The sequence below is a fragment of the Lucilia cuprina genome, chromosome 5, assembly GCF_022045245.1.
Source record: "Lucilia cuprina isolate Lc7/37 chromosome 5, ASM2204524v1, whole genome shotgun sequence".
In the NCBI taxonomy this organism is placed as follows: domain Eukaryota; kingdom Metazoa; phylum Arthropoda; class Insecta; order Diptera; family Calliphoridae; genus Lucilia; species Lucilia cuprina.
The window spans coordinates 22,513,312-22,540,073 of record NC_060953.1 but is presented as its reverse complement, the minus strand read 5'-3'; the positions used below and the strand labels follow the sequence as shown (position 1 = coordinate 22,540,073).

Below are 26,762 nucleotides of genomic sequence, written 5' to 3'. Positions count from 1 at the left end.
GTGATCCAAGGTGATCAAAATTTCGTTTTATATATGTATCGAAATGAAAATCAATTAAATTTTGTTTCATAAAAGTATAATTTCATAAAAATACTAGTATTTTTAAGCCTGTTATGAACATTAGTAATTTTCTAAAGCGAACCTTATAAGGGGGCCATGTCCAAATGTAAACCGATTTTGTCCATTTTGAATACCAATCAAACTGCAATAGTTTAGGTCCTATCGTTATTTCAAGAGACTGACTGACAGACATGTCTAGATCGTTTGAGAATAAGGACCTAGAAAATTTCAATGTTACAAATGAGATCAAATATTTATAATCGAAACTAGATAATTCAAATTAAATGTTTATTTAAATTTATTGTACAGCCAGTATGTATGATAAATTTTGTAAACAAATTTTCAGCATTTTTTGATGATGTAAATATAGCTTTCGTTCTTTGACCAAAAAAAAGAGTAGGTATGTTCCAAATATTATCAAATTTTCTTTAAAATTACGAATTTTAGCGCTTTCTGACAACGAAGATTTTCGGCAAATTACATGTACTCAACACATAAGAAAATCCGAAGAAACTTTTAGGTGGCTATAATGTACTTAAGTGCATTTAAAACCATTTAGTCACATAAGCATATTTATGTGCAACACGTAATAAAAGAATACATATTTCATAATATTTTATCGACAAAAATAAATTTTCTTTTTCATTTTAATACTCTCCATCACTGTCAGTGGTGATAGAGGTTATATATAACTTTGTCAATTCGTGTGTAACACCATGAAATATTCATCTGAGACCCAAGAAAGTATATATATTCTGGGTGCTTATTAAATTCTAAGTCGATTTAGCTGCATTGATCCTCCTGTAATGTTCCAAGAACCATGGGATTATAAAATCCTGTGTTAAAAGTTCAGGTAACTCTTCACATTTTCATCTTATCTGATTTCAGTGATGATTTCTAGCTATAGGGCCCACGATCATGGGGATTGTCCTCCCAACAACAATGTCCGAAGATTAGTAGACAAGGCGAATATGCACAACATCCCTGTCGTCATATGTGCTGACTCTAATTCGCACCACAGTAACTGGGGTAGCAGTGACACCAACACAAGAGGTGAGCAACTTTTCAATTTCATTATCAGTAGAAATTTGGAAGTAGTAAATAGGGGTTCAGAACCAGTGTTGCAACTTTGGTTATTATTAACCAAAATTGGTTATTTTTATTTTGCATGTGTACGTGTGAATTATTTTTTCGTTTTGGTTATATTTTACAAACAATTGAACTAAAAGCTGTTTGCTTTTATTCCAAAAATAAAATTAAAAAAACTTCTCTTATCTCTAGTTTTAAATTAATTATGTCAATATACATATCGTCCTGTTTTGAATTTTGGTAATATTTATGTGGAATGCAATTTGTACATCTACTGCCCAGCAAAATATTTGCTTACAAATTCACTAGAAAAATCATCAGAACTCATCGGGTAAAGTACTTACAATTCTACTAGAAAAAGTACTTATTTTTGTTTGAGATGTTCCAAAAGTAAGTCAATATCATTTGGTTGGAAATAAGTTGTTTTTTAGTAGAGTTATTTATAGAATATTTATGAAAAAATAAAAATAAAAAGTCGACACAGACTTGGGTTGAACTCAATACCTTCCGTCTACCAGTTGAATGCTACTCTTACTACACCACTGCATTGTTGTTTTATTGTGCGTCAAATAATAGTTTTCACACACAAATACTATTTTATTTTCTGTTTGTCTAAAAATAGACATTTGATATCGTGTTCACAAAAAAAAGGAAAAAAAGGTCATTAATGAAGTAATTAATGGTAATCGTTGTAAGCAAAGATTTTGCTGGGTGGTTATACTTATGTGCACAAAGGTATTTTTCGATATCTTAATTGGTTAGGATTTAGCAAAAGTACCTATGAATTTTCCACATATTAAATGAGTTGATTAAAATCATAACACCGTAATATTATTTTATTTACATTAGTCAATCTATCACTTAACTTAAAATCACTTTTTGGGTCGATTCAAACTCGAAAAAAAAATTGGTGAGAATAGTCTACGTACTTAGTAGATTATGTCCTCCAACTTAAATTTAAAGTATAATTGCAACTTCTATACCTATTTGAAATTTTGCATAAACAAATACAAATTTGCCGAAATCCGAAGATAAATGATTTAATACGAATAAATAAAGCATTTTCTGCTAATTGATACAAAAATAGTATCACAATATCTTTAAAGTATTAATGAACCGATAGTTTTAAGTAACACAGCTAAGGAAAATGAAATTGTATTGTATACAAAAGTTGTAATAACATCTAAACTCGTAAGACGAACAATAATCGCGATATATGCAAAGATTTGATACTCATGACCTTTGACTTCTACTATCTCATCATGACTTTATTTACATTTTCTAGATGATGTTGTATACTAGTTTTTATTTTACCGTCTTAAATTCTATATTTTGGTCAATTTGTCTGATAATTTAGATAGATTACGTTTACAAATAATGCTTCAGTTATGAATGTAATGCTAACATCCGCTACATGGTATTATAATTTAAACCCAAACGAAATCTTCAAATCTGTACAGAAAATGGGAAGAATTTTATAATTTAAAATTGTTTTCCAAAAAGACAAATGAGGAGTATTTTTAAATTGCGCTAAAACGCGTTAAAAACTCAGTTGTTTTTTAAAATAAATATTAATTGTATTTGTTAACGAATCTGCGAAGAATCTGCATATATTTATTGTTGAAAACACGATGCCAAAATATTTTTAATTGACCTAGTTTGGTTGGTATAGAAAATGCGAAATTTCGGTCAACGATTTCACCTAGCCCCCATACTATGCCTTATTCAGAAAATTACTATATTGCTTAAAAATATAATCTATAGAAATAAAACTCAATATAAAAAAGTTTTATTGGAAATGTATTTGTCAAAATTTATCGGAATATAATTGACCCTATCCTTCATAAAAAGTCACCTCTGAAAATGACTTTAAAGCTCATAATGTACTGCAATATAGCAACAAAATTCAATATAATCATAGTTTAAAGGAACTAAAATATCTTTGTCAGACATGTTCGACATGTAAAATTTTTAAACTCGTGCCATTTTTTTGTTTTTCACCCAAATACAAAGATATTTATATTTTCTGAAAGCGCTCGACGAGATTTTGAAAAATACTACATATGTACCAAATGGACTTAATTTTTTCTTGTTAGTTAGACAACAAAATTTCCAATAATATAATTTCAGATCAATATCATTTACAGATCCAAAAATATACGTTTTTTAATTTAAAAATTAAAAAAAATTTTAGATTTTTGTCGTTTTTTTGCCCAAAATGTGTCTTAACTCTTTTTATTAATAAAATAAAATTTTCCTTTAAGAACATATAACAATTTTATAGTTTTCTAAAAGGTATCTTTACGCAGAACGCTTTGGCGTAAAAAACTTGTCCTATTTTTTGAAAATGTTGCCACTGCGTCCTTCCGAATATGACCTATTTTTTATCAAAACTTCAACTTTGGCGACATGTTCTAAAATCCCAAAGCTGGGATTAGAAAACTGAAAGCAGTTTTGGAAACCTCAATATGTTTTCTATTTACTCCAAAAGTATTTTCCCAGCCCTGAAAGAAATGTGGACCATATGGGCAAAAGGGTAAAAAATCCCATTTTTGGGATTTTCATTCCTATTTTTGGGAATTGCAGTTTGGAAACCTCAGTATGTTTTCTATTTACTCCAAAAGTATTTTCCCAGCCCTGAAAGAAATGTGGACCATATGGGCAAAAAGGTAAAAAATCCCATTTTTGGGATTTTCATTCCTATTTTTGGGATTTTTTGCATTTTCTTATTTGAAATGACAAATTTAACAAGCGTTGAAGATTTCATTGAGTTTTGTTCATAAATAAAGATTTTGTCATATATTACATATTTGTTAAATTTCTAAAACTATGATTTATATCAAAATATTAATAGGATCGCAGATAGCTACAACAATTTAGTCCCTATTTATCCCTTAATATCTTTTTTTAGTTAGATATGGAAATTCTCGACCCTTTACAAAAAATTTCAAGCCAATATCTCAATTACATTCAAAAATATGCTCATTTAAACCTGTATCCTTTAATTTTATATTTTTCATGTATTAGTATTAAATATGACAGAACATGTTTAAATCTTATATTTACCTATTTTCTATTTGTTTGCTTATCCTTATAATTGAAAGGTCCTATTATGCTTAAATTTTCAGAAATTTATAACTATTTTTTACCTAATTTTTTTCGACAGATCATTTCGTTCTGTTTCGTTTATGATCATGTAGGTAAATATATACAGGTAATGATAATTTCGATTCTTTCACTAATAAGAATTATCAATGACTGAATTACAGGTTATAGTAATATAGTCCTAAATGTTAATAGGTAGACAGTTCGTAATTTTTTACTTTGGAATACCTGTATCGGAAATGACAAGAATTGGTATATAAGTAAACTTCTCAGATTTTAAGTACCATATTTAATAAATCTACAATGAAGATTACATTAAAGTACGAAGAGTTGTGTTCCGTTTTATGGAGTGTATCTTCAAAAGGGCCAGAAAGAATTGAAGACATTTCAAATTATATAAAAACTACATATAGTAGAAAAGTAGACAAAACAGGCATATCAAAAATTGAAAACTTTTTGATGTAAAAAGTAAGTCTGTGGATGGAAATCAAAAGAAATTTCGATTAAAATTTTGTAGTTGGATGGAAACTACAATCTCAAATGAGTAAATTGCTGATACATTTAACGAAATGCTGAAAAAGGAAAACCAACCTATGGATGCCGTACATATGGCAACTATTCTTCCTAATGCATCACCAAAACGACTTAAGCGAATTGTGGAAAGTATACCAACTCCAACATCACAATCAAATTTTACTGAAGAGGAAGCAATAGCGCTTATGTTGGAACTAGGGTCTCAGTCGAAATAAGTACCAAATATTAAGGAAAGCTCTGCATGAAAAAGGACACAATATATTACCATCATATAAGGCGATCCAGGAAAAAAACAAACTATCCTACCATCACCTATTGCTGTTAATGATGTGGAAGCTTGTATTGATATATCATCTTTGCTCGAAAACACAGCATCAAGAATTGTGTCAGACTTTTCAGAAGACCAACTAAGGAAAATTCACAACTGTGATGTTGTCTTAATGTGTAAGTGGGGATGTGACGGTTTATCAGCACTTCCAGAATACAAACAAGCTTGTGGAAGTCGGACATTAGCAGACTACAAAATTGTATTTATGTCATCATTAGTGCCATTACGAATTCGTTCATATTCCCTTAATCCATCATCGTCAAGCATCGGAAATTCATTTGAAGATATATGGATCAATACAACTCCGGGTTCAAAAAATTTTTGTAGACCCATTGGATTTGAATATATAAAGGAGTCAAAGAAAACAACAAAAGATTTAGTGGAATATTTAAAAGATGAAATAAATGCACTTGAGCCCATTTGCATAAAAATAAAGGAATTCTCTATTAACGTATCATATCAGCTAAGCTTAACAATGATTGATGGAAAGGTCAGCAATGCCATAACAGAAACTTCTTCCTTCTGGAGATGCTCAATATGTAATGAGAAAAAGTCGCAATTCTCAAATATAAACAAAAGCAGAAGTATTAATGAAGAAGTCCTGTCTTTCGGAATTTCACCACTTCATGCCAGAATACGATTTTTGGATTACTTTTTACACATAGTATACGACCTCAAATATAGAAGTGTGCCAGAGAATCTTACTAAATCAACAAAAAATAATGAAGAATTGAAAGAACTGAGAGCTGCGGAAAAAAGCAGATTCCTAGAAGAATTTAAAGTTCAGATGGGATTAAACATCGACAAACCACTTCCAAGTTGCGGTAGTACAAATGACGGTAATACGGCGAGAAGGTTTTTTTCGTGATTTTGAAATTACTTCAAAAATAACTGGAATCGACAAGGAGTTGCTTCGAAGAGTTAACACTATTTTAATGGCACTGAATAGTAAACATAAAATTAATGGAAATCGATTTGGGGAATATACATCTGAAATTTCTAAATTACTTGTATCTCCGTATCCATGGAGGGAACTAACACCAACAGTACACAAAGTATTGTGTCATGGTCAAATAATAATTGAATCGAATATTCTTCCACTTGGAGAGTTAACAGAAGAAGCCCAGGAAGCGAGGAATCGAGATTTTAAGCATGTCCAACTTTTCAGCTCAAGAAAATGCTCCAGGCAATCACAGAATGAAGATATTTTTAATAGTTTACTTCTATCTTCTGATCTTGTTCTTTCAACTATGCGAAAAAGATGGATTTGTTATGAAACTCTATCATCTCAAAACGAGGAAGATTTAAAGGACTTATATTACCTTCTGGATATGTATACCGATATGACAGATTAATTTATAGAAAATAAGTAGTGTTAGGAATTAACTATATAAGTAGGTTGTAAGAATTAATTGTATTATGTTTAAGATAAACAGTTCAAATAAAAAAAGCTATTATACTAACTGATGATATTGTATTAAATTGTGTTTTATATTTCGGTGGGCGGGAAAGGTGGTTTGTGGGGTGATTTAGGTGTTGTTGTGCGTGGCTCATAATAAAATTATTTTTTTTTATTGTATATACAATGTTATAGTCTTTAATAAAATAATTAACTAAATAAGTTTTAAAAATTGTCCAAATATTTTATTCAACACAAAATGTATGTTCTGTCTGTCATACTTAATACTAAAATATGAAAAAGATGAAATTGAAGGACACAGGTTTAAATGAACATATTTTTGAATGTAATTGAGATATTGGCTTGAAATTTTTTGTAAAGGGTCGAGAAGTTCCATATCTAACTAAAAAAAGATATTAAGGGATAAATATGGACTAAATTGTTGTAGCTATCTGCGACCCTATTAAAATTTTGATATAAATCATAGTTTTAGAAATTTAACAAATATGTAATATATGACAAAATCTTTATTTATGAACAAAACTCAATGAAATTTTCAACGCTTGTTAAATTTGTCATTTTAAATAAGAAAATGAAAAAAAATTGAAAAGGTCAAAGGGCATCCCGCAATTCCCAAAAATAGGAATGAAAATCCCAAAAATGGGATTTTTTACATTTTTGCCCATAAGGTCCACATTTCTTTCAGCGCTGGGAAAATACTTTTGGAGTAAATAGAAAACATATTGAGGTTTCCAAAACTGCTTTCAGTTTTCTGATCCCAGCTTTGGGATTTTAGAACATGTCGCCCAAAGTTGAAGTTTTGATAAAAAATAGGTCATATTCGGAAGGACGCAGTGGCAACATTTTCAAAAAATAGGACAAGTTTTTTACGCCAAAGCGTTCTGCGTAAAGATACCTTTTAGAAAACTATAAAATTGTTATATGTTCTTAAAGAAAATTTTATTTTATTAATAAAAGAGTTAAGACACATTTTGGGCAAAAAAACGGCAAAAATCTAAAATTTTTTTAATTTTTAAATTAAAAAACGTATATTTTTGGATCTGTAAATGATATTGATCTGAAATTTTTTGTATATTATTGGAAATTTTGTTGTCTAACTAACAAGAAAAAATTGAGTCCATTTGGTCCAAAATTACGCCCGGTATTCAAAAAAAGGCGGACCAAGGTATGGTGAATTTTGTATCACTAAATTTTTAAATGCCTATAACTCGGATATTATAAGAGATAAGTAGTATGTCCAATCTTTGTATTTGAGTAAAAAACAAAAAAATGGCACAAGTTTAAAAATTTTACATGTCGTAGGTACCCTACTTTGAGCCGCCACAGCTCCGTCCCTGGGGCATCTGCGGGGTTCATCTTCAAAACTTAAACTCGAATACTCCCTAGATAAAAGGAGAATTAACACTGTCGCTTATGCTGATGATGTCGCGGTAGTGGTAACTGGTAAATTCCTGGATACTATATCAAATTGCATGGAACCTGCTCTTAACTTGCTTAGCAAGTGGAGTGTTTCTTGTGGCCTCAGTGTAAATCCACTGAAAACTGAACTGGTTCTTTTTACAAGGAAGTATGAGATTGAAAATTTCATGCCTCCGAAGTTAAATGGAATAAGGCTCAATCTCACTGATCATGCGAAATACCTTGACAGTAAACTATCCTGGAATATGAATCCAAAATAGGATAATTAAGGCTAATATAGCTATTTTCACCTGTAAGAGGGCAGTTGGTTCAAACTGGGGTGTCAACCCTAAAGGTTTCAACTGGATCTTCAAAGCAGTTGTTAAGCCCATATTATTTTATGGTGTTATTGTTTGGTGGCAGGCATTGGAAATCACTTCTCATTGTGTAGCCATCGAACGTACCTTACGAAATATTGCAATCCTTATCACAGGGCAATGAGGACGACGCCAACGAAGGCCCTGCTAACCATAATGAATTGGTTACCAGCTGACCTGATGGCGATTCAACTAGCCCTTAATTCTGCAATCAGACTAAACGCGTGTGGTTCGTTTTCCGGTAGTAGAGGTATAGGGCACTCACGAATAATTAAACACTTCGAATCTTTGCATCTCAATGTAGACTATTGCGTTGCGAAACCTCACTCCGACAGACGCTTTCACATCCGAATTCCAAATAGGAATTCAGCACACGAGTCACACTCAACGGATGGTGTAACGAATGTTTTCACTGACGGCTCCAAGAGGAGTGGAAGAGTGGGTGGTGGCTTTTACATTGAAAGATTTGGAATAAAATCCTCTTTTAGGCTACCTAATTATTGCAGTATTTTACAGGCAGAGATTTCTGCTATAAAGCGAGACGCAAACTGGCTGAGGTATTATCAAATATCGGGTGATATATGTATATATACGGACAGCAAAGCTGCGATTAAAAATCTAGCAGGTGTTTTACGACATCTAGGTTAACCGAAGAATGCCGGGTATCTCTGAACGAGATAGCGAGACATTCTAGGATAACGCTAATATGGGTCCCTGGACCTAGTAATTGTCAGGGAAACTGTATTGCTGACGAACTTGCCAGAAAAGTAACTGTAAGTTACTGGTTCAGAACGAACTATATGAAATGGCTAAAATCAGATGGTTCAGTGAAACCACCTGTCTCAATTGGAGGTCAATTTGGCCTCTATATGACGCTCCCAGGTCAAGCTTGCTACTAAGATTTCGCAGGGAACAGATTAGAATGCTGATATCAGTTATAACGGGACACTGTACTATTGGTAATAATGCCAGAAGAATGGGTCTCGAATATAACGACTACTGTAGGAGTTGTAATAATGAGGAAGAAGAGGAAACAATACCTCACCTTCTCTGCTATTGCCCATCTTTCAATGAAAGCAGAGAACAATGTTTTAGCCTTGCTGCTTTATCTTGTCTGGATGAGCTATCTGGGATATGCCTGAAGAATATCCTAAACTTTGTGAATCGAAGCGGTTGGTTTAAATCTGGAAGTAGAGGGTAATAGTCAAGCGTACCCCTACGACCACTGTAAGCCACTCATCCTTGTTTGAATGGCTGCCCTTCTTACCTAACCTACCTAACCTAACCTAGCTACCTCCGTCTGTCTGCGTAAAATAGCACACGTTTAAACGAAGCAATAGAATTTAATCAAATTTACCCAATATGTTCGTCATTATTTGGTATTTAAAATTAGGAAAATCGGATCACATCGGGAAGAGTTATGAATAAAGTCGGAAAAATTTGCGTTTTTTATATCTTCTAATGAATTTTTCACAAAAACTATCCAATATAATTCCATAAAATTTACCATACATTTTTTACCACCAGAGCTTGACACTGGTTCTGAATCTGTTCACCATTTCATATACATATTCTCGGTTAATGTGTTTTTTATTAATAACTTCCGAAAGATGATCGATATCTTCACAAAATTTTATAGACTGAAGTTCTGTAAATAGAATACATGCCAAGGAAAAAAATTTTCCATCGGTCCATATTAGATCATAGCTTCCATACAAGGTCCATTTAAGAAAATTACCTTAATTCTCATAACTCATTACCTAATTAAAATATTTACACAAAATTTGCCACAAATATTATCTTTGTATACATAAATATAACCGTAATTTTTTCTTCTCATCGGTCCACAATTGGTCACAGCTCCCATACAAGGTCCCTTCCCGAAAATCACTACATTGCTCATAACTCGTTACCTAAAATTTATTTTTCCATCGGTCCATATTTGGTCATAGTTCCCATACAAGGTAATATTTATACAAAATATTACTTTTGCATACAGAAATGTTACCGTAAAATTGTTCTGATCGGTTTAAAATTAATCATAGGTCTCATGAAAGGTCCCTCCGAAAATCACTTAGATACACATAACTCATTACCTAATTAAGATATGTATACAAAATTTGGCAAAAATATTACTTTTCTAGACGCAAATGTAACTAAAAATTTTTTGTGATCGGTACACAATTGGTCACAGTTCCAAACAAGGTCCCCTCCCGAAATCATTTAAATGCACATAACTCATAACCTAATTATGATATTGATATAAAATTTACAATATACAGAAATGTTATTGTAAAAGTTTTTCCGATAGGTCCTTAATTGGTCATAGCTCCCGAAAATCGCCATAATTTGCAACAAATATTACATTTATATCCAGGATCGGCAGACATATACTACTACATTTTGCACTTGTATAAGTGAACGAGCGAAAAAACAAGAAATGAGAAATCATTATACTCTCATCTCCACAAAAATGCATGTATGGAAAACTGATATTTAGAAATAATATTAATGTAAGACAAAACTAATATTTTTTAGTTTAAAAGTAGCAAGTATTTTTTGCCCTGTTTTGAACATATTTATTTTAAATATTAAAATAGATGTATATAAAAACACAAATTTGCGCTTTTTAACTATATTTGTAATTAAATATATACATATTAAAAGTAAAAATTAAACAAAAGTTCATTAAATTTTGGTTAATTATTATAATTTGTAAAATATGTTGAAAGAAAAAACATTTTAAAAAGTTAATAATTCTAAAAACTACTAAATATGTAGTGTAGATACTAAAAATGCACAACAATAATTAGTATTATCCATCCCTTCATTTATATACTTTCGTTCATTTTCATTGCAAAAGCAAGAAACGAGCGACGACACAACCTTCTTCTATAACAGCTCAAATGAGACTGAATTGTGTTTTCTATGCGTGTGAGTAATCTGTGTAAATTTAGTAACGGCAACACTGTGTATAGGAGTTGCCGATCGTGGATTTATATACAGAAATATTACCGTAAATTTGGTTCTGCTCGGTTCACAATTGGTCATAGGTCTCATACAAGATCCCTCCCGAAAATCACTTACACATACATAACTTATTACCTAATACAAGTTTTGGCAAAACTATTACATTTAAATACGCAAATGTAACCATTTCATTTTTTTCTGTTCAGCCCTCCTGAAAATCACTTAAACGCGCATATCCATTACCTAATTAAGATAAAAAAAAATTACTTCTAAGTCTAGAAAAGCAACTGTAAAATTTCAATCAGACGTTACTCCCATACAAGAATCACTTCATCTGCCATACAAATAAAGTTTTACACAAGCAATTCTTTTTAAAATACATTTAAAAGTAGTTCCCATACTTTTAAATGTCTATTACTCATTTTACTTAATACCTACTAGGGTATTTAAACGATTAATTGTCGATCGGTTAATCGATAAATTTCAAATAACGAATAATTTATATCAATTAACTGATTAAGAAAACTTATTATTAAACAATAAAATTACTACATATCTTATACAAAATTCCATATGTTTATAATAAATTTACTTTCTGTATAAATTTCTTAATTACTTTTCTATAATGAACAATATTTATTGGATGCCTTTTATAATAATACTTTAGTAACATTGTAATAAGTTGTTCTGATTAATTTACTTATAGAATGGGTTCATGCAGAAACATTTTAAATTTCTGAAAATAAATCTTGAAAATAATGATGTCGCCTTTACTTCTACATCCAGTTTTGAACAGTATTTTGTTTCTAAAGTATTTCTATAAGTTCTTCTGCAAAACATAGTAATACCTAAGGGCGAGTTTTTCTGATAAAGATAATCTACATTCATTGTTTGAACCTAGTTTAATATATGTTTTGTGTTTTTCAGTAAACAGTAACGTTACTTATTATCTTAGTTTAACTGAGTGTAATTGGCCAATTAAACTCATGTTATAAGTGAGAAAACACAATTAACAAAAACAATAAAACAATGATTTCTGAAGAACAAAAACATAATATTTTAAGTAAATTGCAATTTTCTGATTTGTTTTATTAATTATTGTTTATTTAACATTTTTCCAAAATTTTCCATTTTACAAAAGTATTGTTTGCAAAAAACAGCTGTTCATTGTTTATGTTTTTGAGTGAAAAGTTGGCAATACTAACAAAGTTAACTGAGCTTAAATCTAAAACTGAAAAACACAATCATAGGTTAAAGTCCGCCTAAATTTGTTCCGAGTATAATCTAACAGCAATTTAAGCCTAGTTTAACTGATGAGTAAGAAACCCGCCCTAATTCATTGGAACGTATAAATTCTGGAACTCGTTGATAAATCTCAAAAACGTAAATTTAAAAAACTTAATATCTTTATATAGAAGAGGATTTCACATGAAAATAAATAATTTCTAATATCGGAGAAAAATAAATTTTAAGAAATAAAGAAATTATAATTTTGTTCATTATAGGAAGAAAAATATTGTAGAAAAGAAATAATATTATTAAAACAAAACATCCACTTGCCTTTTATTTGATTAACCGAATAATTTATAATTATCCGATTATTAGCCGGCCAACTTAAAACCCCAAATAATTATTTGTCGAATAAACCGAACAAGACAAAAACCCGAATATTGAATACTTTGTTACCTACTCACGATATAGATACAAACTTTGAAATATTGCTTTTATAAACGGAAAAGTTACTGTAAGATTTTTTACGATCGATCTATAATACAAGGTCCCTTTTCGAAAGCCATTTTCGTCGTGTTAAAATAGTTGCATTATCTTAACTATAATTATAAATTATAATTGTACAACAATATGTTTGAAATTATTAAAATTGTTCACTCACATCCAAATTATTAAATACGGCTATAAAGCATATTTTAATGCGCCATTAAAATATAAAAGAAGATGGCGTTTGTAATGTTCAATCAATTTTGCATTTCAACAGATAAAATTCTATATTATTCTGGGTTCTTATTAAATTCTAAGACGATCTAGCCATGTCTGTCTGTTGAAACGACGATAGAGTCCAAATGGAAAGAGCTGAAGGGTTGAAATTTCACACAAATATTTCCTGTAGGTAAGGTTTGTTTGATATTGAAAATGGGCAATATTGGTCCACGTTTTCGGATAGCCCCCATACAAGTGGCTCCTCGAAAAGCAGCTTTTACAATCATAACTTATTTAAAAATACGAATATAGCGATGAAATTCCACATAAGTAAGTTTCTTATGATTCAAAATCACTATGCAAATTTTATGAGGATCGGTCAATAATTGACCATACTCCCATATAAGGTCCCCTTCAAAAATTACTTTAACGCTCATTACTGGCTTAAAAATACTAGTATATAGATGAAGTACGAACCAAATTCTGTCTACCAAATTTTATGAGGATCGACCCATACTGGCCAAAAATATCAGTATATAGATGAAATTCGACATAAGTAAGTTTCATTCGAGTCAAACGAGGTTCGATGGTGGGTATATGAGATTTGGCATAGCCGAATATAAAACTCTTACTTGTCTTTATTATCTTTGTGTACAATGAACAAACAACTGATTCCGTACGGAATGTGCTTAAGCAAAAAAATCAGTTTGTCACATAAGTTTTATATGTATTCGCACAGTTGCTTAAGCTGACTTAAGCTAATTATATTATAGTATTTCATTAAGTGTTATATTTACTGAGATATGGCCATTCCATCCATTTTATCGATCCATAATTTACCCTACCATATAACGCCGCCTTCAAAAAATGAATTTAACGCGTGTTACTGACTTAAAAATGAGAGTATAATTATGATATTCAATAGTATTCTTACAGCCGAATTTTACAAAAGTTTGACAAACATATTTTTTTTTAATCCGAAAGGGACGTGTCCAAAATTGACTTTAGCCCTATTTCAAATATCAACCTAATGTATATAGTGGTGCATTCTATTTAAGGCATACGGTTTGATAGTAGGCATAAAAGATTCGGCATAGACGAATATACGCGACAATAAAATGACAATAATATAGCAGCGTTGCGCGTTCATAGTATTCTAATTACGAGGATTTTCGGCAAATTTACACGTACGCAACCCGATCGTAAGTAAAACTCGTTGAAAGAGCGTAAAAATTACAAAAATGATCATTAGTTGCTTGACAGCATTCAACAAAGTAGGTTGTTGTTGTTGTAACAGCTCGACTGTGGCTGATACTTCTTTCCTGGGGAAAAAACTTTCGGTTGATACAGCTGTCGCTGGCTCGGGTCGTTCCGGAGCGAAGATCCAATTGTCGTAGGAACTACAAAGTAGGTTGATGTCGCTTTGTTTCAGAAATTTCAACCAAAATTTATAAAAACAACAACATCATTTGTAAGCAAGAATGCATAATAATAAAAATACATAAAAAACAATATTTGTAATACTTTTCTTAAACATTTTATATTAAAAAATTTCAACTTTGTGAAGAAATAAACATTTTATATTCTTTGAATATGTTTTATCTGTAAAATTAACCATTTTACTTGTTATAAAATTTGTTCGTAACAAGCGTAATTAGGAAAGTGTTTTTTAGTATTTTCTCACCACTACAATAATAGTTTCTCTTTCTGCGCTTGGCTGGTCTATAGCATTATATATACATATGTATAAGTGTTTCACCTTTTATAGAACAGCCAAGCGCAAAAAGAGAGACGCTAAGTTTTGTTAACAGTTTCAGGCCTGTAAATGAATCATTTTTGATTTTAATTCTTTTACGAATTGGCTTAATTTTGAATTAATGAGAAATTAATGAAATTTGAATCAATTCAAATGAATTGCAGTTCATTTCCAATACAAATAAATTTGCCAAAAGAATTGCAATTCGTTTCTAATTTAAATGAAATGCAATTCATTTCCAATTTATCTGAACTGAATTTATTTTGAATTAATTCAAATAAATTAAAAAAGGAATTGGTAATTCAAACGAATGGAATCAAAATGAGTTGCAATCAATCAAGGCAGATCTAGGGGGAATAAAAAATGGAAATTCCTGCAACCAAAATGATAATATTCTGTACGAAAAAAAACTGAACGACAATTGCATTACAATTCATTTGAATTAGAGGCGAATTGCAATTCATTTGACAAACTCATTTAATTGGAAACGAATTGCAATTCATTTGAATTGAAAATTAATTGCAATTATCTTTTAGCACATTAATTGAATTGACTCAAATTTCATTAAATTTATTTTTTATATAAAAATAATTAATTCAAAACTGAATAATTCATTTAAAGTTCTGAAGTGTATAGACAAAAATTCAAATGAAAATATATATTTCTCGAGATATCCAAAAAGGTTTATCAAAGTAATTTTGGAAAACAATTATAACTAATTATATATATTGCATAATCATTTGTTTTTAACCGATTTCTTGTTTTTGACTAAATTAATCAACAGAAAGTAATAAGGTAATTAAATACTCTGCTCTTGTATTGTACCATAACCATGCTTTTTCTCTGCGTGTATGAATATTAAATAAAATACTGTAATTTTTGTTGTTGATAACAAAGGTCAAGGAATTCATTTCTTGTTTTTGACTAAATTAATCAACATAAAATAATAAGGTAATTAAATACTCTGCTCTTGTATTGTATCATAACCATGCTTTTTCTCTGCGTGAATGAATATTAAATAAAATAATGGAATTTTTGTTGTTGATAACAAAGGTCAAGGAATTCATTTTCTGTAAATTCTTGACATTATTTTCTGTAAATTTTCAAAGAACTGATATAAAAGGAGTACACATATCACACAGGTTGTTATATATAAAAAATTTTAAAATAAATACCTCTGCACCCTGATCATTTAGCTTTGCATTAATTACAATATTATCTGGGTGTTTTGGAAATAATCCCAAGGTTGAACCGCTGGCATAGTACATATTATGCTCCCCAAGACGGAAATATCCCTTAACAACATTGTCAGTCAATGATATTCCAAATCCTTGCAGCATGTCATTTAGTGCTGGAATATTAGATCCACCAGTATCTGGAATCCACCATTCTCTTGTATTTTCATCAAAAAATTTCATTTTATTCATTACAGATGAATTATACCAATCAGCGAATATAATAATGCCAAGACCAAACTCAAAAACATCTTCCTGTAATTTGTAAATTTCTTCATCAAAAAATTCTTCTTCTGGGTCAACAATCATTAATGTTCCATAATTTGACGCATTAAAACATGTGTAAGGCATTCCAAGTGTATCTATATAATAACCAAGATTTCTAAGGTGTTGATACATATCACGGAAATTTGTGTGTATATGATCGCTTCTCCAATCCAATGGGTCTGATTTAATTCGAAGATTGTCGCGTGGGATATAACCGGGTGGATATTGCAAGTTGTGAAATTGATCCCATAATATTCGTTTGTGTCTTGGTGGTTTAGAAACAATTTTGACAGTAATGGGAAAGATAATTGTAGTAGTATTAAAGGTGTCATCAAATTGAGAGGTTTGAATTTTAACGGTTATATGACCTTTAGATTCACCTTCAAAGAAGCAGGCTTTATCATTAACAACTAAAAATAAAAAGTAAAATATTACTTTAGTAAAAAATAATTGCTTCTTTAAATAATTTAATTGCTTAATGTAATAAATATAATTTTTTATATTATGAACGATGAATTTTTACTTTGCCGAATTTGATTTGCCCTTCACAAAGTATGTTTTAAAAAGTTTAAATTTGTATTTATTTTTAGAACTTAATTTAATTTTATAAAATTTTAACTAATTTTTGTATTTTTTTATAATTTTACATTTTATATGTATCTGCATCAAAGTAAGAAAAACAACAATAACAAATAAATAGATCATTTGTAGTACAAGCCGCGTTTTGAATCTACTTGTACCTTTGCACCATGTCACACATAACATACACACAAACTAATATAAACTGTATTAGCACAGAAAGAAATATTAACAGTTGTACTGTACTACCACCGTCTAACTGTATTACCACCCTCAAACAAACATGAGCTGTATTACCAACATATTACTGCATTATCTCCTTGTTGTTGTTTTTACGCTTTTATTTATAATTTGTTGAGGAAATTTTCAGAGGTAGTCTCAGATTTTTGCCCATATCTCAGTTATTTATGGACTGATTTTGCTGATTTTTTATACGAAACTTCTCGAAAGCATGTCTGACAGAATTATTGAAGATTTGGATCTCGAAGATATTAAAGTCTTCAGAAAATTGATTTCAACAGACAGACGGATATGGCTTAATCAACTCCGCTATCTATAAGGATCCAGAATATATATACTTTATAGTTTCGGAAAATTATATTGTAGATATTACAAACGGAATGACAAACTTATATATACCCTTCTTACGAAAGTGAAGGGTATAACAAGTAGGAGTGTTATATTCGACTATGCCGAATTATAGATTCGTTGCTATTATTATGAGATTTCGGCTTGTAAGAAACTCAACTCTGTATATTAAATAAACGAATTTTATCCATAATTTCGTATTTAAGCCGGCAATGAGCCTTAAAGCTATTTTCTAGAGGGGACCTATCAAAAATGAACCGACCCTCATAAAATTATGTAGAGATATTTTAATTCTTACAAAACTTGTTTAATTCGAGTTTCATCGCTATACTGGTATTTTATAAAGAAGTTATACTCGTATGTATTTTGAATCCAGTAATGAGCGTTAAAGTCGTTTTCTGAAGCGGATCTTTATGGGAGGTAGGGTCAACTATGGACCAATCCACATAAGATTTGGTAGAGAGGTTTTGGCTAGAAAGTAACTTACTTATGTCAAACTTCATCGCTATACTCGTATTTTTAAGCCACTTATCAGCATTAAAGTCATTTTTAGAGCAGAATCTTATAAGGATGTTGGATCAATCATGGACCGATCCTCATAAAATTGTTTAGATAGATTTTGACTGGTACGAAACATGCTTATGTCGAATTTCATCTACATACTAGTATTTTTAAGCCATTTATGAGCTTTAAAGTCATTTTCTAAAGCGGACCTTACACGGGGTAATGTTAATTATGGACCGATCCTCATAAAATTTTCCATAGTTATTTTGAATCATAAGAAACTTATGTCGAATTTCATCGCTATTTTCGTATTTTTAAAAAGCTGCTTTTCTAGGGGCCACTTGTATGGGGGCTATCCGAAAACGTGGACCGATATTGGCCATTTTCAATACCAAACAAACCTTTCCTATAAGAAATATTTGCGTAAAATTTCAACTCATATTATATATATATATATTATATATATATATATATTATATTAATATATATATATATATAATATATATATATATATATATTACTATATATATATATATATATATATATATATATATATATATATATATATATATATATATAATTATATATATTATATATATATATATATATATTATATATATATATATATATATATATATATATATATATATATATATATATAATATATATATATATATATATATATATATATATATATATACTTTTGTGGGTCTATGACCAATATTTCGGTGTGTTACAAACGGAATGATAAAATTTATACACCCCCATCTTTTTTGATGGTGGGTATAAAAATAAAATAGAAAAATATTTTACATTAGAGTTTTTAGTTATTTTATTAAAAAAATGTTTTATTTATCTCTATTATGTGGACCTACTCCGTAAGTAAAATGTTCTAATTTATAAATATGATTGCTTAATTTAGTATTGTGCCATTTAGATATACTGTGGGAGTTTTTCGGGAGATATACTGCGGGAGTGCATCCAAAATGCATACAAATAGCTTGGTGAACTTAACACAAGGTACGTGTAGCGCAATATTTCTCATCGATTTACCTTAGTTTTCTTTTGCTGTTTCTTTTACATTATTATGTCTTGGCAACATGTCACTGGTGGATGTTAGGAGCCATGGGGAAACTAATAAGGTGAAGTCATGTCAACAGCTGATTGTTTTTTTGTCTATGGAAATTTGGCCCGAAGCTGTCAAACTCCATACAAAAAAGATTCTCTCTCAAATCCGCTACTTTTATATTAACACTTTTCTAATTGTTCAAATATTTGTAAAAATGAGTTTTCTCATGTCTTAAATAGAAAAATCCCAAGATTTATTGCAATTCCAAGATTTATTTAACATGTTTTATAGCGCTTAGCAATATTTATAAATTGATAATGCAACTAGTTAAATACGGTTAATTATAGATCGATCGTAAAAAATTCTTTAAGCACTAATGTTGAACCAATCGTGAAATAGAATTTTGTACACAAAACTAATATTTGAGCAAAATTTTGTATCAATAGCTTTATTTGGTAATAAGCAGGGAAACCGAAAACATGCTCTAAAAAAGTGTTTTAAGCGCTTTAAATATACCGTAAAAAATCAAAATATGCTCTTAAAATATAAAATATATGCTCCAAAAATAAAATTTTATATTATTTTTTAACATTGAAAAGCTCAAAAAGACTGAAATTGTAATGAAATAATAAATGTTTAATGTCATATTCTATATCCTACAAAATTTATTTTAGAAATGTTTCATCTCATAGTTTGAAGAACTAGTATAATAGAATTCCGTTTTACGTTCAGATAACCAATAAATAACATGAAACCATTTGGTCCCCAAAAAACATATTTCAAACGACAAAGTTTGACACATTTCTTCCAATTGTATTCATAACTTTTAAACTGACATTTTAATCGGTGTTGTCATAAATTCCAATAATTAGTTTTTTAAACTATAAAAATGGATTGGTCTCATGAAATCAAAAGTAATCGGTTTTATGTCCGATTTAAAATATAATGCTTTATAACAAAACGAAATTTTTTTTCAAAATTGTAAAATAGGCTAAAAATTTAAAAAAAAATAAAAAAAATAGAATTTTATTTTTTTTTTAAATAAAGTTTTGAAAAGAAATTTAAAAATGTATAAAAACGAAAAAAAAGCGAAAACATCAAAATATGCACTAAAAGAGTAAAATATGCTCTAAAAACTCGAAAATATGCAATAAATATGGTAAAAAGTCAAATCATGCAAAATTATGCTCTTAAGGGTAAAATATGCTCTAACAAATCGATGCCAAAATTCTCAAATTGGTCTGAAACGTGTAAATATCTTATCCATGAGTCCATACGAAGCACCACAAAAAACATGCATTTGCATATTTTGGTTTCCCTGGTAATAAGTAATGTGCGTTTAAGAGATTTTCGTAAAAGGACTTTGTGTGGGAGCTATGTCCAATTATGTATATATAGACAAAATTTCAAAATTCTATATCTATATCATTATTATTTATATTCATTGTGAATCTAAAGGTACGTTCACACCTATCAAATATTTGACGTTTTTTATCAAATATTTGTTTGCTGTAATGTGAACACAAAATATTTTTGAAGAGCATGCAAAATATCAGCTGTTTTTCGTAAAACATTTTTATTTTTCAACCTACAAATATTTTCTTAGTGTGAACAAAAAGTGAACACCAAACATGAAACATTTTTGTTAAACGTTAATGAAACTATATAATAATATTTTTTACGATTTCATAGAAATTTCTGCCTAAAAACAAAAAATTAAATACATTTTTATTTCATAATGTGCTTAAAATGAGTATTTCTATTTTGACGTTTTGTTTGAAGAAACAAAGCCAAACACAATTCAATACAAATAGTAAAAGTTTGTTTGCCCGGTGTTCACATTACAACAAATAATTTCGTAAAGCAATTGACGGATAAAACAGTAAAAAAACAAGATTTTGTTTGCAGGCAAGGAGGAACATAACAACAAGAACAGCTAATGCGCAACCAAACCAAAAGCCAAAAATATTTGTGTTTATATTTACTAAAAAGCTATATCATTAAATAATAAATTCTATATATTCTAAAATTTCATTTAATATTGTTTTTCATCAAAATTTTACCACAAAAAATACAAATTACATTTCAATACCATGTGCAAGTGGAAAAGAGATAGATAGACTTGCATAAGGTATTGAAATTACATTTCAATACCTTGTACAAGTGGAAAAGAGATAGATAGACTTGCTTAATGTATTGAAATTACATTTCAATACCTTGTGCAAGTGGAAAAGAGATAGATAGATTAGCATAATGTATGGAAATTACATTTCAATACCTTGTGAAAGTGGAAAAGAGATAGATAGACTTGCACAATGTATTGAAATTACATTTCAATACATTGTGCAAGTGGAAAAGAGATAGATGGTGGATCTTTACTGACATGTTGTTGCTATTTAGTATAGTCAATGTAGCGAAAAACCTTGGTTGTTTGGAACGGTTTATAGACCGGAAATAACCAAATTATAAATAATTTTCATTAAATTACATATCTATAAATTGAAAATTATAGAGAATTGTTTATTATTAATATATTTTTATATCCATTAATATAATAAATAATTGTTTAAATAAATTGAGTAATAAATTAATTAATTTCTCAATTAATTACTAAACTATAGTCTAGATTATAACCTATAGACTAGACTATAAACAATACTATAAACTAGAGTATAGACAAGACTATAGTCTAAACTATAGCTTGACTATAGACTAGACCAGCGGTTCCCCCAGTTTTTACTTCGCGGACCCCTTGAGGAATTTATTTAAATTCGCGGACCACCATACATATTTTGATATCTTATTGTTTTAAATATGTAATTGTTCATCCGAAAATTGTCATAGTCCATAAATCCCAAGGTCAAACCGATGTAGATATGTCATTTCTATAAAATATTCCCGTACATTGAGAATAATTAATATTTCAGAGAAGTTTCAATTGCCTGTTTTTGAAGAATGACTTCGTTGTTAACATGATGTTTAATTTTATGATCGTGAGATCTTTCATGTTCACTTTTCTTTAAGGTAACGAAAAGGTTTCTATATTAAATATCGTCGACATGTGATTAAAGAGTCACGTTGCAAATTTTTTTTGCGATTGCAGATGGGTAATCTGAGTATGTTAGCTAATTTTTCGGGAAAATAATACTCTTTGCGAAAGTACTGTGAATTTTACTGCATGGTTTTGACTATTTATGGATTTTCTGATTTTAATTTAATAATATTGGTCGACAAAAACAAGTTAAAATCTGTGTATCACGTCGGAATGGAATATTTATATTTAAAATTACCTGGATTAACGTATTGAAGACGAATAAAGAGTCACCTCTGTTTCGGAAATATATTATTTTAGTCCTTCCAAACAAGAACACTTTTGTTTAAAATTTGACAAACTTAAATCTGCGATTAGCTTGTCCTTGAATTATGAAATGTGGCCTAACTTCATACTCCGAGATAACAGTATCTCTTATTTAATTGTAATTTGGGAACCGTTGGACTAGACTGCAAACTAGACTATAGATGCATATATTATGTAGCATAACTATATATAGTATGTTGTTACCAACCAATAAATAACAAAACAAACAACAAAAATAATAATTATCATTAATTTACGCAATTGCTTGAATTTCAATTAAATGTCACAACTTTGTCTCAGATTTATATTTTATAAAAAATAAAAGAAAACCAGTCATATAAGCGACTATTTACATTTTTGTATGAGGTGATAACACACTTTTTTAGAAAATAAACAAAGAACAGCTGTCATTGACGCTGTTTGATCTTACATTTGGTTTGCAAGATCAAATAATTATTTTACCAAAATGACTTTAATTATTTGACTTTTGGTGTTCACATTGATGAAACAATAAGAAAATATTTATTTGCCAGCAAATCAATTTGTTTTATGAAAATCATCCGCATTGCTGTTTGTTAACAAAAAATATTTTATGTTCAGATTTGACAAACAAAGTTTTTTCAATCGTGTTTTATGTTAATATTATACACTTTTATTATAAAAATTTAATTTTAAACCTAATAAAACTAGTTAAAATTAAAACAAATTGCCAAATTGTTTTTTTCTTGCATGAAAATATACGATATACTGTGGCTGCAAAACATGTGTGTGTTTGAACCAAATTATTTTTGCACTGTTTGATAAAACAATACCATAAATATTTATTCAAGTCTGAACATAAAATAAATGCATTTGTTTGACGCAACTTTATAAATATTTTATAACAAATATTTGGACCAAATATTTTACAGGTCTGAACTTAGCTTAAGTGATTTTCTGGAGGGGACCTAGTATGAGATCTATGACCAAATATGGACCGATCGTAAAACAATTTTATAGTGTTATTTATGTATATAAGTGCAATATTTTGGTTAATTTATGGATTCATATCAATATTTGGTAATGAGTTATGTGCGTTTAAGTAATTTTCGGGAGGGAACCTTGTATGGAAGCTATGACCAAGGATGGACTGATCGTGAAAAAATGAAATAACATTTATGTGCACAAAAATAGTATTTATGCCAAATATTTTTTGGGTATCACTATTTGGTAATAAGTTATTAATTTAGTAATGAGTTATGCGCGTTTAAGTGATTTTCAGGAGGGGTCCTAGTATGGGAGTTATGACCAATTATGGAACGATCGGAAAAAACTTTCACAGTAATATTTCTAGACATTTGTGCAATATCTATACCAAATTTTATATGGATGTCTTAATTTAGTAATGACTTATGCGCGTTTAAGTGATTTTTGGTAAAGGACATTGTATGGAGCTATGACCAATTATGAACCGATCGGAAAAAATTTTCATAGTAATATTTCTGTATGTGAGAGCTATATTTGTACGAAATTTAATATGGATATCTTAATTTAGTAATGAATTATGTGTGTTTAAGTAATTTTCGGGAGGAGACCTTGTATGAGAACTACAACCAATTATGGACCGATACAAAAATTTTTTCTCTGAATGAATTCTATTGATATAGAATTTAAATTTTGTAAAATTTTGTGAAGATATCGACATTGTGACGGAAGTTATTAAAAAAAAACATTTTCCAGGAATATGTACTTTTGTATGGAAGGTATACAATTTTCAGCACGGATCAAGCTCTTGTGCAAAAACGACAGTATGGTGATTTTCATGGAATTATATTGCAGAGTTTTTGAGAAGATTACATCAGAAAGTGTAAAAAATTATGATTTTTTTGAGATTGTTTTAAATCTTGATACATTACTTTTCCCGGTATGAACCGATTTTGCTCATTTTCAATACCAAACTGCTTAGGATAATAGTTAATATTTTCGGTGAATTTAGCTGAGTTCCTTTGGTCAGTTTAAACGTGAGCATGATGTAGGCAGACAGACAGACGGACATAGCTAAATCGACTCAGAATTTGATAAGGACCCAGAATATATATACTTTGTTGGGTCTCCGATTAATATTTCTTAGTGTTACACATGGCATGACAAGCTTATATACCCTCTATGATGGTGGTGGAGGGTAAATAAAATAATGCTTTTTTGTTTTTCAAAAGGTGCTTTTTAAGTTTTCTATAATAATGAACTTAACAACATGAAACACATCAAAGGGGATTTTTTTCGTTCTACAAAAGGTACTTTTTGAATTTTCTATAATATTGAACCTAGAAACATGAAATTTATCATTTAGTATGTAGGGCCTAGAAAGAGGGACTTTTTGGTACTTTTTCGTTCAACAAAAGGTACTTTTTGAATTTTCTATAATATTGAATCTAGAAACATGAAATTAAGTTTGTAGAATCCGGATTAGGCGAGAACACATAAAAGGGGACTTTTTAGTACTTCTTTGTTCTACAAAAGGTACATTTTGAAATTTCTATTATATTGAACCTAGAAACATGAAATTAATTATGTAGAACCTGGATTAAGTGAGAAACTATAAAAGGGGACTTTTTGGTACTTTTTCGTTATTCAAAAGTTACTTTTTGAAAATTATATAATATTGAACCTAGAATTATTAAATTAAGTATGTAGAGTCTGGATTAAATGAGAACCCATAAAAGGAGACATTTTGGTACCTTACCGTTTTGCAATTGCTATTTTTTGTAATAAAATTGGTACTGACTGTTTAAGGGTATATAAGATTCGGCACAGTCGAATAAAGAACTCTTACTTGTTCCAATTAACATTATTAATTTTAGTTAGTTAATAGTATCATTTTCATGATTAGAGCAGAATCATAACTTTTTTTAATTTATATAAGCAATTTCATAATTGAAATTAATTTTTAATTTTTTTCTGTGAACTACAAATTGAAAGACACCAAGTTCCACCCATGCCTGAGAATTAATTTTTTCTATTTATTTTTTAATTTTTGTTGGAGAATTTGAACTAGTGATATTAATGAAAACATGTTATGCATAAGCTGTCAATCGGCCATTCGCAATAACATCCCCATGTTTAATTCAACAGTATATAACATTGCTAGTGGACGAAAATTCACTAATGGTGATTCTTAGTGGCTGTTGATATCACCGTTGTCGAACTAGTTCGTCGTACTGCAGGGGTGTTATAAGTTCAATTATGAGAGAATAGAGTTCTCACAAATGTGTGTTGAATTTACACAGAACTTGTCTGTAAAGAGAGGTAACTGCATCACTACAACAATACGAAAACAACATGCGTTTTGTTTTTGTACACATTACAACTTTTGACATTTTCATATATTTTATTTATTATTTAAAAGAAATATTTTAAGAATAAAATTAAAAATTCCTATCGGGGATACCAAATTATACAAATGCACATTTTTATGGAGCGTCGTGTGGCCTCAAGGACAAGTTATTTACACTTTTCAACAGTTAAATAATTTGCCGTCGATTATAATTTATCGTATTATATGTCTTGTTTTTATATTTTTTTAATTTAAATAAAAATTCTTATAAAAAAAAATTACATTTCAATTAAAAACAACATTTCAATGAACACCATATACAAATGATGGTCCGAAAAATTAATTCCAAAATAAGTGAAATATTGCCCACAGATGAAATGAAAAGTGACCCCAATTTTAGGTCAGTTTTTTGTAATAAAATATTACTCTATAAATAAAAAAATGTGTATAGTTAAACTAAAGGCGTAAAAAGACCGCGGTATACTGGCATGAGTATCGTAATAAACTTGGTGAATACAAGAAAGTTGTTCCTAAAACCAAACGAGACTCATGGAAACTTTTCTGTGAACAGATAGACAGCGTAAATGGCGTATCTAAGTAAAAAATTGCTATCCAAAACTCATATCCAACCGGAATCTATAATATATGACACGGGCAGGTGGCTGGAGGATATGGAGGAGACAATGAAACTCCTAATATACTCCCATTTTCCGGTATGGTTAAAGGGGCAATCAAGGGCTTCGCTCCCTATAAAGCTGCAGGACCGGATGGTATTTTCCCGGCACTCTTACAAATGGAGGCGGGACTTGTTTCCATACATCTGTCTCAGATATTTACTACATGCTTGAAATTCACATATACTCCGAATTAATGGCAG

At 29.7% G+C, this 26,762-nt stretch overlaps 1 protein-coding gene across 4 annotated transcripts in view; it reads right to left on the bottom strand.

Annotated features, from left to right (window-relative positions):
* Positions 1-26,762, bottom strand: part of LOC111688423 (membrane-bound transcription factor site-1 protease) — a 188,627-nt gene that overhangs the window by 104,530 nt on the left and 57,335 nt on the right. For 2 of the 4 annotated variants that reach the window (XM_046951362.1, XM_046951361.1), the window contains exon 4: positions 16,148-16,884. In XM_046951362.1, coding sequence (XP_046807318.1) covers positions 16,148-16,884 — 737 coding nt within the window. Of the gene's footprint in view, positions 1-15,919; positions 16,084-16,147; positions 16,885-26,762 lie in introns of those variants that run through there. The other 2 variants (XM_046951363.1, XM_046951364.1) reach the window with 2 other exon arrangements.